The sequence below is a fragment of the Rattus norvegicus genome, chromosome 10, assembly GCF_036323735.1.
Source record: "Rattus norvegicus strain BN/NHsdMcwi chromosome 10, GRCr8, whole genome shotgun sequence".
In the NCBI taxonomy this organism is placed as follows: Eukaryota; Metazoa; Chordata; class Mammalia; order Rodentia; family Muridae; genus Rattus; species Rattus norvegicus.
Genome location: NC_086028.1, coordinates 54,900,368 through 54,913,509, shown reverse-complemented (window position 1 = coordinate 54,913,509; position 13,142 = coordinate 54,900,368). Strand labels below are relative to the sequence as shown.

The following is a 13,142-nucleotide window of genomic DNA, read 5'->3' as shown; positions in this document are numbered from 1 at the left end:
ATGCGTTTATTCTTTAATTCTACCTGGGTTTTTTTTTTTCTTTTTACACATTTTACTTATATCATCTTTTATGGCCTTATATGGTTTGTCCCTCTGAAACTCATGTTGGAATTTAATCCTCACTAGGAGATAGTGGGAGGTGGGTCGGGACCTGGTCGAGAGGTGAATAGGGCTCTGCCCTTAATAGAAGATTAATCAACCCTAATCAATCCATCTACGCAATGAACGAATTAGTGGGTTATCTTCAGAATGTGTTGGCCATAAAACCAGTTTGGCCACTCTCATGCTTTCTCTCATGCTTTCTCTCTCTCTGTCACCCTGTGATGTTCTGTGCTACTTAGGACTTTGGCAACAGGAAGGCCATCACTGAGTGTGGCCCTTCAACCTTGGAACAGAACCATGAGTCAAAGTAAGGCTAAGAAGGATTGGGGGCTGGGGGACAGGGGGAGGGATCTCGGAATCTAATTCCTTTCCTCTCTTCTTTGAGCACAACTCTAACTACGACCAATCCCCTGAACACACAACAGCAACCAACTCTGCCTATTGCACTGGGGCCCCAGCATTTATAGACCCTCTGAAAAGTTCCCAGAATTCTAAGTCACACAATTGCAGAAACTGTCCGCAGCTGGCAAAACCACGCCTCTGCTAGAGCGCGAGGCAAACCACAGTCAGCTACTCTGAAGCAGCCTCACATCCCCATACCTGGGATTAAAACGAAAATACGTTCTTACATTTCTGTTTAAAAAAAAATTTTTTTTCAGAATTGTCACTACACTATCTCTCCTAAAACAAGGTGGAGAGCTAGTGAGACCTCTGGCCTCTATGTACACACATGCTCAAGCAGCCGCATATAGCACACAAAGACAACGTCACAAACTAGCTTTTTTTTTTTTTTTTTTTTGGTTCTTTTTTTCGGAGCTGGGGACCGAACCCAGGGCCTTGCGCTTCCTAACAAACTAGCTTTAAAAAAATATTCTTGGGTGGAGAGATGGCTCAGTGGTTAAGAGCACTGACTACTCTTCCAGAGGTCCTAAATTCAAATGCCAGCAACCACATGGTGGTTCACAACCATCTGTAATTGGATCTGAGGCCCTCTTCTGGTGTGTCTGAAGATAGCAACAGTGTACTCATATAAATAAAATACATAATTTTAAAAAAATATTCTTCATTGCCGAAGTGGTGATCCCTGTCTCCTGAGTGCATTAATCCCAGTACTCAGGAGACAGAGGCAGGCGGGTCTCTGAGTTTGAGGCCAATCTGGTCTACAGAGTGAGTTCCAGGACAGCCAGGACTACACTGAGAAACCCTGTCTCAAAAACACCAAAACCAAACAAAAACAGAAACAAAAAACCCCCGAAACCCAGGATGATCTGAAAAAGTACCCTACGCTGGGAAAGAGGTAGTTATTGCCGACTTGAAACAAGTTAGAGAATTCTGGAAGAGGGAATTTCAACTCAGAAACTGCCTCCATCAGATCGCCCTGCAGGCAAGCCCTTTGGGGGCATTTTCATGATTAATGATGGCTGTGGGAGGGCTCAACATACTGGGGCGGTGCTGAGTTCCCGGGGCCACCCTGGCACACTGGCCTGGGTGGATGCCTGTCCACTTCTGCTTTCACTGGCCCTCAGAGGCCTTGGTCTGGAGTGCCACTGCGGTCGCCTGCTAGCACGCGCCAGGGCACAGGACTCCTCTTTCTTGCAAAGCACTCCGGGGAGGCTGGAGTTTAATCACACAAACAGTGTCCGGCTTCCTGTCCTCATCCGCCCCCCTCCGGCCCGCTTCCCTGGTCCCTCCCTCTCCCCTGGCCCGATCCGCCCACCAGCTCCCCCTCCCCATCCCTCGGGTCCCGGGATGGGGGGGCGGTGAGGCAGGCACAGCCCCCCGCCCCCATGGCCGCCCGTCGGAGCCAGAGGCGGAGGGGGCGCCGGGGGGAGCCGGGCACCGCCCTGCTGGCCCCGCTGGTGCTGAGCCTGGGCCTGGCGTTGGCCTGCCTTGGCCTCCTGCTGGTCGTGGTCAGCCTGGGGAGCTGGGCAACGCTGTCTGCCCAGGTGAGGCCCTCAGCATACCCCTTTCTGGGCACATTAGGAGCAGAAAATGCAGAGAAGCAGATGGGGGCCGGGTGGGCAGAGGGCCAGGGGATCGGAGAAGGGGTGGAGGAGGATGAGATGTCAGGAGAAGGACAAGGTGACGCTGCCTCCTTCCCAGCAGGAGCCTTCTCAGGAGGAGCTGACAGCAGAGGACCACCGGGAGCCCCCTGTGAGTAGGTGTGGATGCTGCATACAGGATGCCAGCATGGAAAGCTGTGCCTGAGCTGAGGTGTTAGTTGGCTGTGACAGTTGTGTGTGAGGTGTGTGCATTGAGCTGTGTGTGCTGGAAGACTCCAGCTGACACTAGTTTATGACTGAGTGTGCGGACTGAACCAGCCCACGTGGGTATGTCGGGGTATAAACGAGGGTGATCTGGATGTAAGGAGGTAACTCTACCAAGGTAAGAGTTGTGCTACCCGAGTGAAAAGTGCTGATTGGCTGTGAGGTGACTCTGAGGGGTCTGAGCCTGACACCAGAGACAGGCTATATGAATGATACGAATCACATATGCATACATGCTGTCTGTCTCTGCCCCACCTCCCTGAGATCCTGTGCGTATGTGCATGCCTGCAAGTGTGTGTGTGTGTGTGTGTGTGTGTGTGTGTGTGCGTGTACGTGTGGTACGTAAATAGGGTGCAGGTTGTTGATTGGGACTGAGGGCATTAAAGTTTGCCTGGTGTATGCGTGAGCACGTGTGTGTGTGTGTGTGTGTGTGTGTGTGTGTGTGTGTGTGTGTGTGTGTGTGATATGTCAGTAGGGTGCACGTTGTTGATTGGGACTGAGGGCATTAAAGTCTGTCTGGTCTCTCCAAAGGGATGGGGACCCAGCCTCACTCCCAGATTTGGCCAACCCCTAGGATTTGTGTCTGTTACTGGCTGATGGTTCTTCTGACAGACTCTGTGGTTGTTTATCTCTGGGAGGTCCTGTTTGAGCCCTGCCCTTAATTCCCCTAGGAACTGAATCCCCAGACAGTGGAAAGCCAGGATGTGGTACCTTTCCTGGAACAACTAGTCCGGCCTCGAAGAAGTGGTGAGCACCCACCCCTGTATCCCAGTCTTAACAAGAGTCATTGGTTCACATGCTGCTTTGCTCTTCACAACAGTCTGGAGTGAGCAGAGAAAACAACGACGACGACAACAACAACAAAACTATTATTTTTGTAGAGAAACTGAGGGAGGGCACATGAAGGAGACCCAGAGTCAAACAGCTAAGTGGTTGAGAGTTGAGAACGGGATCTAGGGATTTTGGCTCTACTTTCTAAAGCTCATTTTGTCACATGGAGCTGCTACCTGTGGACCCCACAAATGACCAGGAGTTAAAAAAGACTCCTGGAGTTCTCCTCAGGACAAGGTGTGAAGTCTGAGGCTTCGGCTTCCCTAAACAAACACTCCCATGAATCAGTGGTTTCAATGGATGAAGTTTCCCTGCTCAGTGTGTATGTGTGAAAGAGGGAGAGAGAGAGAGAGAGAGAGACTGTCTGTATCTGCATATGTCTGTGTGTCTGTCTGTATTTCTGTGTCTGTGTGGTGGTAGAGTTAGATTCCAGAGCCTTGTGCATGCTAGGCAAACACTCTCCCACTAAGCTGCACCCCTAGTCCAGTGTGGTTGATAATTAAAGGCCACCTCTTGCTCTCAGAAGTATCCCAGTTTGGATGTAACTCATGTTGTCACTGTAGATGGAGGAGGATGAGGCTGAAGGTGTGGCATCCAGCAGTTGGGATAACTGCCAGGGTCCTGAGCAGGGGGAGAGGCTGGGGGTTAGCTCCTGGGTCCCTCTGCTAATCTGTCAATAAACCCTTGCTTTATTTTTAGTTTCTAAAGGCCGGAAGGCGCGGCCTCGCCGAGCTATTGCAGCCCATTATGAGGGTAGGTAGGCCGCTGTGGAGGGAGGGATGGTGGGAGAGGGGCAGGGCAAGTCTCACCAACTCTTCCCTGTGTCATACAGTTCATCCACAGCCAGGACAGGATGGAGCACAGGCAGGTGAGTCCCACCCGGCTTTCCCTGGACCCATCAGAGCATCTCCCACCCCAGAACCTGCCCCACTCCCCCAAGCCTCTTCCTTCCTGCATCCATGCTAGGAACCCCAGAAGCCAGTTTAGAAAAGTCCTTTAAGTTCTTTCCGTGACCCTGGCATGGGATCCTAGGCAGAACCAACCCACCCTCGAAGAACATAGGTCCCTTCCCAAACCAGTGGCCCCTAGCTTCCTCCTCCAACCTTCAGGCTTCTCCTGGAAGCCCCTGTGGTCCTGTTTTCTCTGTGTTCTGTAGTTTTTCTTGCTGTGTGGTCATTATTTCTCCAAATGTTTCTAGCCCCTCCCATCTCTGCCTCCCAACTTGACACCATGACCTTTGGACCTCAGACTCAGCTCTGCCTGTCCCCGTTCTCGATCACCTTGCCTCCCTGCTTTGTTCGACCTCTGTTACCACGCTAAGCCCTCCTATCCCACTGCTTCTCCGCTTCGCTTCAGTCTCTCCATGCTATGGCCTCAACCTCACTTCCTGGCACTTGTGGGGCGGACACTCCTGCGCCCTAGTACGCCTCTTCTGGACTTTGTACTTGCTATTCCGTCACCTGGACATCTGTCCACTGTGAAGGCCTGGAGGCAGGACACGAGGGTGGCTCGGACCCCACTTAAGTAGATAAAGGGAGAACTGGAGCTTCAACATGTAGCTTAGAGGTGCAAGGCTTGCTGTGCATTAGATGGAAACAGTAAGAGAAACGGGGGATTCATGAATATTATATGCTTTGTTTTCTGTTTTTGAGGCGGGCCCTTGCCACTCTACTCCGGCTGTTCTAAAACTCCTGGGCTTAAGTGATTCTCCTGCCTCAGCCTCTTTAGTGGCTGGAACTCCAGGCTGGTGCCTTCATATCTGGCTTGAATAGCTGAGAAAGATAATGCCATTCCTAAGACTGGATTGCCCGGGGGGGAAGTGGGTGTAAGTTGATTACTTAACTTGGGGGTGTCTAATAATGAACAAATGGGGAGAATGGTTAGTAAAGCGGATTTCACCGGGGGTAAGGCTGGCCCAGGCTAGGTGAGAAATGGTCATGGGGTTGTTATTTAAAGCTACAGGATGAGATGAGACACCAGGGAAGAGAGACGCCCCAAGAATGAAGCTGGGTAGAAGGGGAAGCCAGCCGAGGAGATGGGAAAGGAAGAATCTCAGGCAGGGCGGTGCCCTGAGATCTCTGAAGACAGTTTCAGGCAGGAGGATGTGGCTGTCTGCAGAGGCAGCTGAGAGGTCACATGACATAAAGACAGAGATGTGACTACTGGGTTTAGTGACATAATACCAGTTGATGACCTTAATGGGCGGCTTCAGGGTTATGGTTAGAAGTGTAGACAGAGCGCAGAGAGCATGAAGAAGGGAATGGGAGACGGCGGCAAGATCGAGAGAAGTGGCTGGTAGATAAAGAGGCATGTAAGCCAAAGAAAATCTCTGTCCTTCAGGGTAGGCACTGGGATTAGCTGGTAGGCATTCAAACCGATCCGATTCCCACAGCTGCTTTAGAAGGAAGACACCGGGTAACCTACACCTAATAAGTGAGGGATAGTCAGCTCGCCCAGGGTCATGGCAGACCTAAGTGGTGGAGGTGGCATTCAAAGCCAGCCAGGACCTGCCTAGGTGCACAAGTCTTCATGAGAGGCTCGCTTGGGGCAGGGATAAGGCTACCCACAGGCTGGTGCCCTGAAGGTGGAAGGGATGTTTCTACAAGGCACAGACCATGTCCTTTGGCTGCAGCCTTGCCCTAAGCCTGTTGCACCCAGCATGCCCTCTCCTCTTTCCTCTGTCTGTTCAGTAAGGCCAGGCTAGCTCTCTTCACCTTGGGAGAGATCGTTTGTTTGGGGCATCATTAGTTGGGCATTATTGGGCCGTTGATTTCCCAAGTACTACTTCACTGACCCAATATACATCAACCAGGAGCCTGCTATTTCCCCAGGGCCGGACCATGGTGAGTCACACTCACATTCCTTCGCTTAAGGATTCAGCAGAGGAACAGCAGACAGTCTGTAAATGTGTAATTACATTGCTAGATGACAAGAATGGTGCCCGAGATACATGGCACCACACAGGAAGACAATTTTATAGTGGAGTCAGGGACTCATTCCCACTGGTAGTAGCATTTAGGCCTTAGTAGGCCTCAAAGCTTAATTGTATGGTGGAGACAGCTCAGGAAACATTCGAGGCGTTTCCAAGAGTCCGATGAGGCTGAAGGTTGTTAGGAGTTTCAGTGAGACTGAGGTGGAAAAGGGCTCTGTAGATGTGGGGTATTGATCTTCAGTACTGTGGTGTGATGATGTCCTCTGCAGATCTATTGCATCCTGTCTTTAGCACCCTGGGATGCGTGGGGCCCGAGGGCTGCAGGTTGGACCTACTTGTAAGAGTAAATAGGGAGGGTAGAAGACTACAGGAGACACATGGCAGGTCACAAAGAGAAAAAGGGGATTGTTCTTCAATGACCCATCCATCAAAGGTAATGCAGGAAGCTGCAGACAAGGAGTAGACGCTCTAATACTTTGGGGAATAAACTGGAAAAGTCAAGATTGGAAACAGTGAGGACTCCCAAGGGGACTAGAGGGGAGGGAGGGGAGGAGAGGGCACGGCTGTTTTTCAGGGGCAGGAACAGTAGGAAACAGTTATCACTGAGTAAATTTGGTTTGGGTATTGGAGAGACTGGTGGGACTGTGGGCTGCAAGTGGGATGTGGATAGTGGAGCGAGTCTTCACCCTTCTGGATAAAGGGTCAGGCCAGTTTGGATAGAGGGGGGAGGCTGAACTTAAAGTTTGACACATGGCCGTGCTAACTCAGATGGGAACAGAAATGCCCAGGAAGAATCACTGCCGCCCCAGTGAGCATGGGCTGGGTAATTGGGGACGGGGAGACAAACCTGGGGCCATACACAAGCTAGACAAGTGCTCTACCAAGGAGCCACACCCTAATCCAAAGAGGTTCCTTGAGAAAGGGACAGGAAAACCAGGCAGGATGTTGCAGAGTGGTTCCAGCACCTTGAAGGCTGAGGCAGGAAAATAAAAAATCCAAGAAGTGGGGCTGGAGAGGTGGCTCAGTGGTTAAGAGCTCCGGCTGCTCTTCCAGAGGTCCTGAGTTCAAATCCCAGCAACCACATGGTGGCTCACAACCATCTGTAATGGGATCTGGTGCCCTCTTCTGGTGTGTCTGAAGTCAGCTACAGTGTACTTATATATAATAAATAAATACAAAAATTAAAAAAAAATCCAAGCAGTGTACTGTGGCAGCCAGGGCTACACAGTGAGACCTTGTCTTCAACCAAACAACAAGAAATAAAGGATAAGAGCAGAGCTGGGATGGCAGAGAGGGAGGGCTGAGGAGGGTGACGGAGTGTCAGGCCTGAGACCCAGGAAGCCTGTGAGTGAGGCTGAGGACTGTCGGGTATTCCTCAGTTAGGTGAGGCCAGTTCCAAGTGCTGGGAACACAGTCACGTGAGTAAGACAGCTGCCCTTACCCTTGCAGGGGGATAAACACAGAGTTCGTGTTCTGCTGACTGCTGGAGAACAGGAAGGGAAGTCAGGGATGAGCATGCCTGGGTCTGTTTACTTGTTTTATTTTGCTTTGTTTTAAGACAAGGTCTCAGTATGGAACCATGGGTTGGCTGTGAACTCAGAAACGAACTTTCTCAGAGTCAGATTATAGACCTGTTCCATCACATCTGCTGCTCCTGCAGGACAAACTAGAAATCATTGTCAGGAAGAGAAGAGATCCCGAGGTCGGGATCTGGAGTTGGGGTGGGAAGGGAAGTCCATAATAAAGGGAGAAGGAGCTTGGTGCATGGTGGGAGTCAGGAAGAAGGCTTGGATGGTGGGAGGCAGGGATGTAGGAGTGAGAGTTGGTGAGCTTGGGCTGTTGACAGCCTTAGGGTCTGGGAGGTCATGGACTCAGAGTTCCATGCCTACTACTTCCTTTTCCTTCCTTCCTTCCTCCCTCCCTCCCTCCCTCTCTCTCTCTCTCTCTCTCTCTCTCTCTCTCTCTCTCTCTCTCTCTCTTTCTTGTTTGTTTTGAGACAGGGTGTTTCTGTGTAGCCCTGGCTGCTTTGGAACTTGCTCTGTAGACCAGGCTGGCCTTGAACTCAGAGATCTATCTGTTTCTGACTCCCAAGTGCTGGGGTCAAAGGCATGTATCACCATGCCTGGCTTTCTTTCCAGTTTTCAACTACACTAGTTCTAGGGATTTCTTCTTGTGTGTGTTGTGGTGACAGAATTTAGAGTCCTAGGCGTACTAGCTAAGCACTTTACCACTGAGCTGCACGCCCAGCCCTTTCCCCGGTACAGCTCTGGTAATAGCTCTATTAAGACAGATTTCACATTCCATGCAGTCTGCCCGCCTGTGCAACTCTGTGCTCTTAGTCTGCCGTGACTAAAGTACACTCTAAAGTACAAGCCGTTAATCACCACAAAATATGGCTCTCACCTTTAATCCCAGCATTAGGAGGCAGAGGCAGGTGGAGGTCAGTCTCTGTGAGTTAGAGACTAGCTTGGTCAATATAGTGGACAATCAGAACAGCTAAGACTACAGAGAGAGATCCTATCACAAACAAAACCCCACAAGGCCAAGCCTCATAAAGTGGCACACACCCATAATCTCAGCACTTGCAAGGTAGCATAAGGAATCCAAGTTCATCCTCAACTGCACAGCAAGTTTAAGGCTAGCCTGAGCTACGTGAGACTGTGCCAAAAATAATAGTAATAAAAAGAGAAGAAGAAGCCATGTATCCTTTAGCCATCACACCATAGTCCCATCAGGGCTAGCCTTGGGCAATCACCTGCCCACTTGCTGTCTCTATAAACTACTTTTCCAGGCAGTTCCTGTGCTTGGGAGACTATGGCGCATGGTTCTTTCACTTAGCACAGTATGTTTAAGGCTTGTCCACCTGGTGGCAAGAAACTTCTTTATTCCTTTTATAGCAGAGTGAGGCCCAGTAGATAGGACTGCAGTGTTTGCTCATCTGTTCATTTGCTGATGGGCACTAAATGTTACTTTGTTTTGTTTTGTGACCAGCGTTCTCTGTGTATTCTTGGCTCTTCTGGAACTTGCTCTAAGACCAAGCTGGCCTCAGACTCACAGAGATCTGCTTGCCTCTGCCTCCCAAGTGCTGGGATTAGAGGCGTACACCATTGATGCTACGTATATTCCTATTTGTATAGGAAGTTTTAAACTCATAGCCAGTGAGCCTGTGGCCCGTCACTCATTTTTTTTTTAAATTTATTTATTTATTTTTATGTATGAGTACACTGTTGCTGTCTTCAGACACACCAGAAGAGGGCATTGGATCCTATTAAGATGGTTGTGAGCCACCATGTGGTTGCTGGGAATTGAACTCAGAACCTCTGGAAGAACAGTCAGTGCTTTTAACCTCTGAGCCATCTCTCCAGCCCCCGTCACTCATTTTTAATCGACTCAAATGATGTACACACAAACATGCACATGCATCTTATATGTTCAAGACACAAACCATGTTGATGAGATAGATGTGAAAACCCCAGCCTCTCTCTTACAGCACTGCTCTTCTATCCCCTCAGAAGCCCTGAAGTGCCCTGGTCATATACATTAGGTCTCCTCACACAATACCTTCTAGTCACTTCTTGTACCATAATGGCATGGCTCCACCTATACTCTGGGCCACTGATACCCTTCGGGGTAGGTTGTACCTCACAAATATGTAAACTTGATGGATTCTTAGGGAGTGTGGGGGAGTCTGGTAAAGGGCTTCTACTTATCCCTACACATCCCCTATCCAGGTGTGGATGGGACAGTGAGTGGCTGGGAAGAGACCAAAATCAACAGCTCCAGCCCTCTGCGCTATGACCGCCAGATTGGGGAATTTACGGTCATCAGGGCTGGGCTCTACTACCTGTACTGTCAGGTAAGCCCTGGGCTCCATGGGTAGAGCGATGGCTAAGGGGAGGAAGGCTTGGCAAGGAATGGGTGGGAGTGGGAGAACCTGGGTTTCATGAAGGAAGATGCCTGGATTTCGATGAGGGCAGGCAGAGGTCTGGATTTTGCTGGTTTCTCTCTGCTCCAGGTGCACTTTGATGAGGGGAAGGCAGTCTACCTGAAGCTGGACTTGCTGGTGAATGGTGTGCTGGCCCTGCGCTGCCTGGAAGAATTCTCAGCCACAGCAGCGAGCTCTCCTGGGCCCCAGCTCCGTCTGTGCCAGGTGTCTGGGCTGTTGCCTCTGCGGCCAGGGTCTTCCCTTCGGATCCGTACCCTCCCCTGGGCTCATCTTAAGGCTGCCCCCTTCCTTACCTACTTTGGACTCTTTCAAGTTCACTGAGGGGTCCTGCTCTCCCAGGTTCTTTAAACTTTAACCTAACAGCTCCCAGAGCACCACAGCACCTCCCCACCCCACGCCCACTCCTCCACCCTCTAGCTGTTCCTTGCTCCAGTCCTGTCCTCTCTTCCAAGGCAGCCAGGGCTTGATGACATGTTTTCCATTCCACAGACATATTCCCGTTCTTCTGTAACCTCCCACCCCACCACAGCTGCCCGCCTCACGAGCTCCCAAAGCCCCCACGTACCCGACTACCCCGCCCCAACCCTGGGACCCTGTTTTTACTGACTATGTGCATCAGGCATCAAGATAGGCTGGACCTGGTGGCAGGAAGCCAAAGAACCTGGGACTAGGCCAGAAGTTCCCAAATGTGAGGGGAAAGAGATGGAGACAAGCTCCTCCCTGGATCCCTGTGGATTTTGAAAAGATACTATTTTTATTATTATTGTGACAAAATGTTAAATGGATATTAAAGAGAATAAATCATGATTTCTCTTCTTTGGGGTTCAGTGTAACTGAAGGTTGTGGGAAGGGAATCTTAGGCTTTGGGGAATGGGGACCTGCAAGCCTCCAAGCTGCAGTTTTGAATAGAAATCACAAAGATACCAGAAAAAAAAAAACCATGCAAACAACAACAAAACCACCTGGTCCTCTGCACAAGGCGCTGCAGAAGCAGCCTCATTTTCCTAGCAGCGGACTTCCTCCTGCAGGGGAATCCCTGGCTGGGAGGAGCAGGGTCCTTCCTCTTGGCGGCCTCAGGACATTCAGCAGTTGAGCAGGTGCTGGCACGGGCCTGGCTAGGAGATGGAATGGAGCTAGCCCGGGAAGGGGCTCAGAGCCATAGGAAGGGCTCTGGTGGGCCAGCCGTATGGGTGTGGGGAGGAGTGCTGCGCTGACTGAGGGGCTTGGGGCTTTTTTCTTTTCTCTTTGTCCAGAGAACCTTATGTAAGAACTCTTCTTGGGAAACAGGAAGTCCGGCTTGCCAAGTTCAGCACAGGGAGTAGTGCAGGCCTGGTTCCAACACACCCGGCCCAGCCTTAACCCCAGCACCCTGCCAGTTTCTTGTCCTTGGTTCTCCTCCCTGCTGGCCCCTAGCCCCCCTTTTTTTTTCATTTCCAGTCACCCCTAACAAGCCTCCTCAAAGCTGTCATTTGTGCCTCAGGCAGAGAGAGAGTCCACCACACTCACCTTCTAAGGCTCATGCTGCTGAGCTTGTCCCCATTCCCTGCCCCTGGCACCATGCCCCATAACCAACCGACCTTCCCTCCTCCAACTTAGGGGCCGCCCCTGGGCTCCTGAACGCTGACCGCTCCTTCTGGGTGTCACGGCTGCCCTGCCCTTCCTAGATAATTGGCACCAAATTCTCCTGAGGCTTGGGGGGGAGGGGGCCAGGGGTGTCAGAGGGACACTAGCTGGGGATCAGGGGACTAATAGGACCCTAGCTTGATTTCTTCCTATTCTCAAGTTCCTTTTTATTTCTCCCTTGCGTAACTCGCTCTTCCCTTCTGCGCCTTTGCCTGTATTCCCACCCTCCCTGCTACCTCCTGGCCACCTCACTTGCAGCCCACAGCTGTCAGCAGGGTCCCTAGCTCATGCCAGCCTCATCTCCAGGCAACATGGGAGGCTCAGTCAGAGAGCCAGCCCTTTCGGTCACTCTTTGGTTGAGTTGGGGGGCAGTTCTGGGGGCTGTGACTTGTGCTGTCGCACTACTGATCCAACAAGCAGAGTTGCAGAGCCTAAGGCGGGAGGTGAGCCGGCTGCAGCGGAGTGGAGGAGCTTCCCAGAAGCGGGGAGAGCCTCCATGGCAGAGCCTCTGGGAACAGGTGAGTTAAGGGAGATGGGAATCTAGGGGTAAAGGGTGAATGGCAGAGGCTCTCAGAGCCTCTCAACCTGCAAACTTTCAAGTGAGTGCTAGAGGTGGCCCTGGATTGGGAAGTCAAGGGAACAGCCAGCCGTTCCAGGAAAATAAACAGTTAAAGATTAATGCCAAGAGCACCTGAAAGGCAGTCAGTGCCCAGACCAGGGGCCTATGACAGGTTCCTACATTTCAGCCATTCAGGCGTTGAGAAGGGCTGGGAAGGTTGTGTAAGATCCTTAACATCTTAGTCAAACTCTGGCCCTCTTTCATGAGCAGAGTCCTGATGTCCTGGGAGCCTGGAAGGATGGGGCCAAATCTCGGAGAAGGAGAGCAGTACTCACCCAGAAGCACAAGAGTGAGTGAGCCCTGGGGTTTCTGCAGGGTTGGAGGTGAGCCAGGAGCATGAGGAATGACGACCAGAGCTGAGGTGAGGGTGGAGGGTGGACTCCGGGGGCAGGTCAACACTGCTGTTTCCTCCTCCTTTCCTTAGAGAAGCAGTCCGTTCTGCATCTTGTTCCAATTAACATTACCTCCAAGGGTAAGCATTATTTGAAATAACCGCACTGGGAGGGGCACCAACCAGGAACTGTGGGGCTGGGGCCAAGAGAACCCTAGAAATGAGAAGGGAGAGAGCTCATGTGTATGAGGGTGAAGAAATGCTGACCTGCACACTCCTCACCTCTAGCAGACTCTGACATGACAGAGGTGATGTGGCAACCAGCTCTTAGGCGTGGGAGAGGCCTGGAGGCCCAAGGAGACACTGTTCGAGTCCGGGACACTGGAATTTATCTGCTATATAGTCAGGTAATCCCAGACAAGCCCTGAGCGACCAATGTGGACATGGAGACTGGCTTGTCTCTTCTATGTACCCTGTCTGTACTGAGGGTT

At 51.3% G+C, this 13,142-nt stretch overlaps 3 protein-coding genes across 13 annotated transcripts in view; 2 read left to right on the top strand and 1 right to left on the bottom strand.

The window, feature by feature from the left end:
* Nucleotides 1–881: 881 nt before the first annotated feature.
* On the top strand, nt 882–10,894 carry Tnfsf12 (TNF superfamily member 12). 2 transcript variants are annotated; one of them, XM_006246745.5, is made up of 7 exons: nt 882–2,048; nt 2,206–2,256; nt 3,041–3,116; nt 3,900–3,953; nt 4,033–4,068; nt 9,864–9,988; nt 10,148–10,885. In XM_006246745.5, the coding sequence occupies exons 1-7, from the start codon at nt 1,890–1,892 to the stop codon at nt 10,397–10,399; spliced, it is 753 nt and encodes a 250-aa protein (XP_006246807.1). In that variant the 5' UTR covers nt 882–1,889; the 3' UTR covers nt 10,400–10,885. The 2 variants fall into 2 exon arrangements, with proteins under 2 accessions (XP_006246807.1, NP_001001513.2); NM_001001513.2 differs by having other exon boundaries at nt 1,597–2,048; nt 2,209–2,256; nt 10,148–10,894.
* Eif4a1l (eukaryotic translation initiation factor 4A1 like) overlaps nt 10,403–13,142 on the bottom strand; it is a 15,326-nt gene continuing 12,586 nt past the window's right edge. Inside the window, exon 2 of one of the 2 annotated variants that reach the window (XR_005490322.2) lies at nt 10,403–12,865. Coding sequence is in view for 1 of the 2 variants with exons in the window: in XM_039087310.2 (XP_038943238.1) it covers nt 12,781–12,865 (85 nt within the window). In the remaining variant the exon portion in view is untranslated. The remainder of the gene's footprint in view (nt 12,866–13,142) is intronic. The other variant, XM_039087310.2, reaches the window with a different exon arrangement.
* Tnfsf13 (TNF superfamily member 13) overlaps nt 11,695–13,142 on the top strand; it is a 3,011-nt gene continuing 1,563 nt past the window's right edge. For 2 of the 9 annotated variants that reach the window (XM_039085458.2, XM_039085452.2), the window contains exons 1-4: nt 11,989–12,219; nt 12,531–12,609; nt 12,745–12,792; nt 12,943–13,058. In XM_039085458.2, the coding sequence (XP_038941386.1) occupies nt 11,989–12,219; nt 12,531–12,609; nt 12,745–12,792; nt 12,943–13,058 (474 nt within the window). Of the gene's footprint in view, nt 12,220–12,530; nt 12,610–12,744; nt 12,793–12,939; nt 13,059–13,142 lie in introns of all 9 variants that reach the window. The other 7 variants (XM_063268639.1, XM_008767796.4, XM_063268640.1 and 4 more) reach the window with 4 other exon arrangements.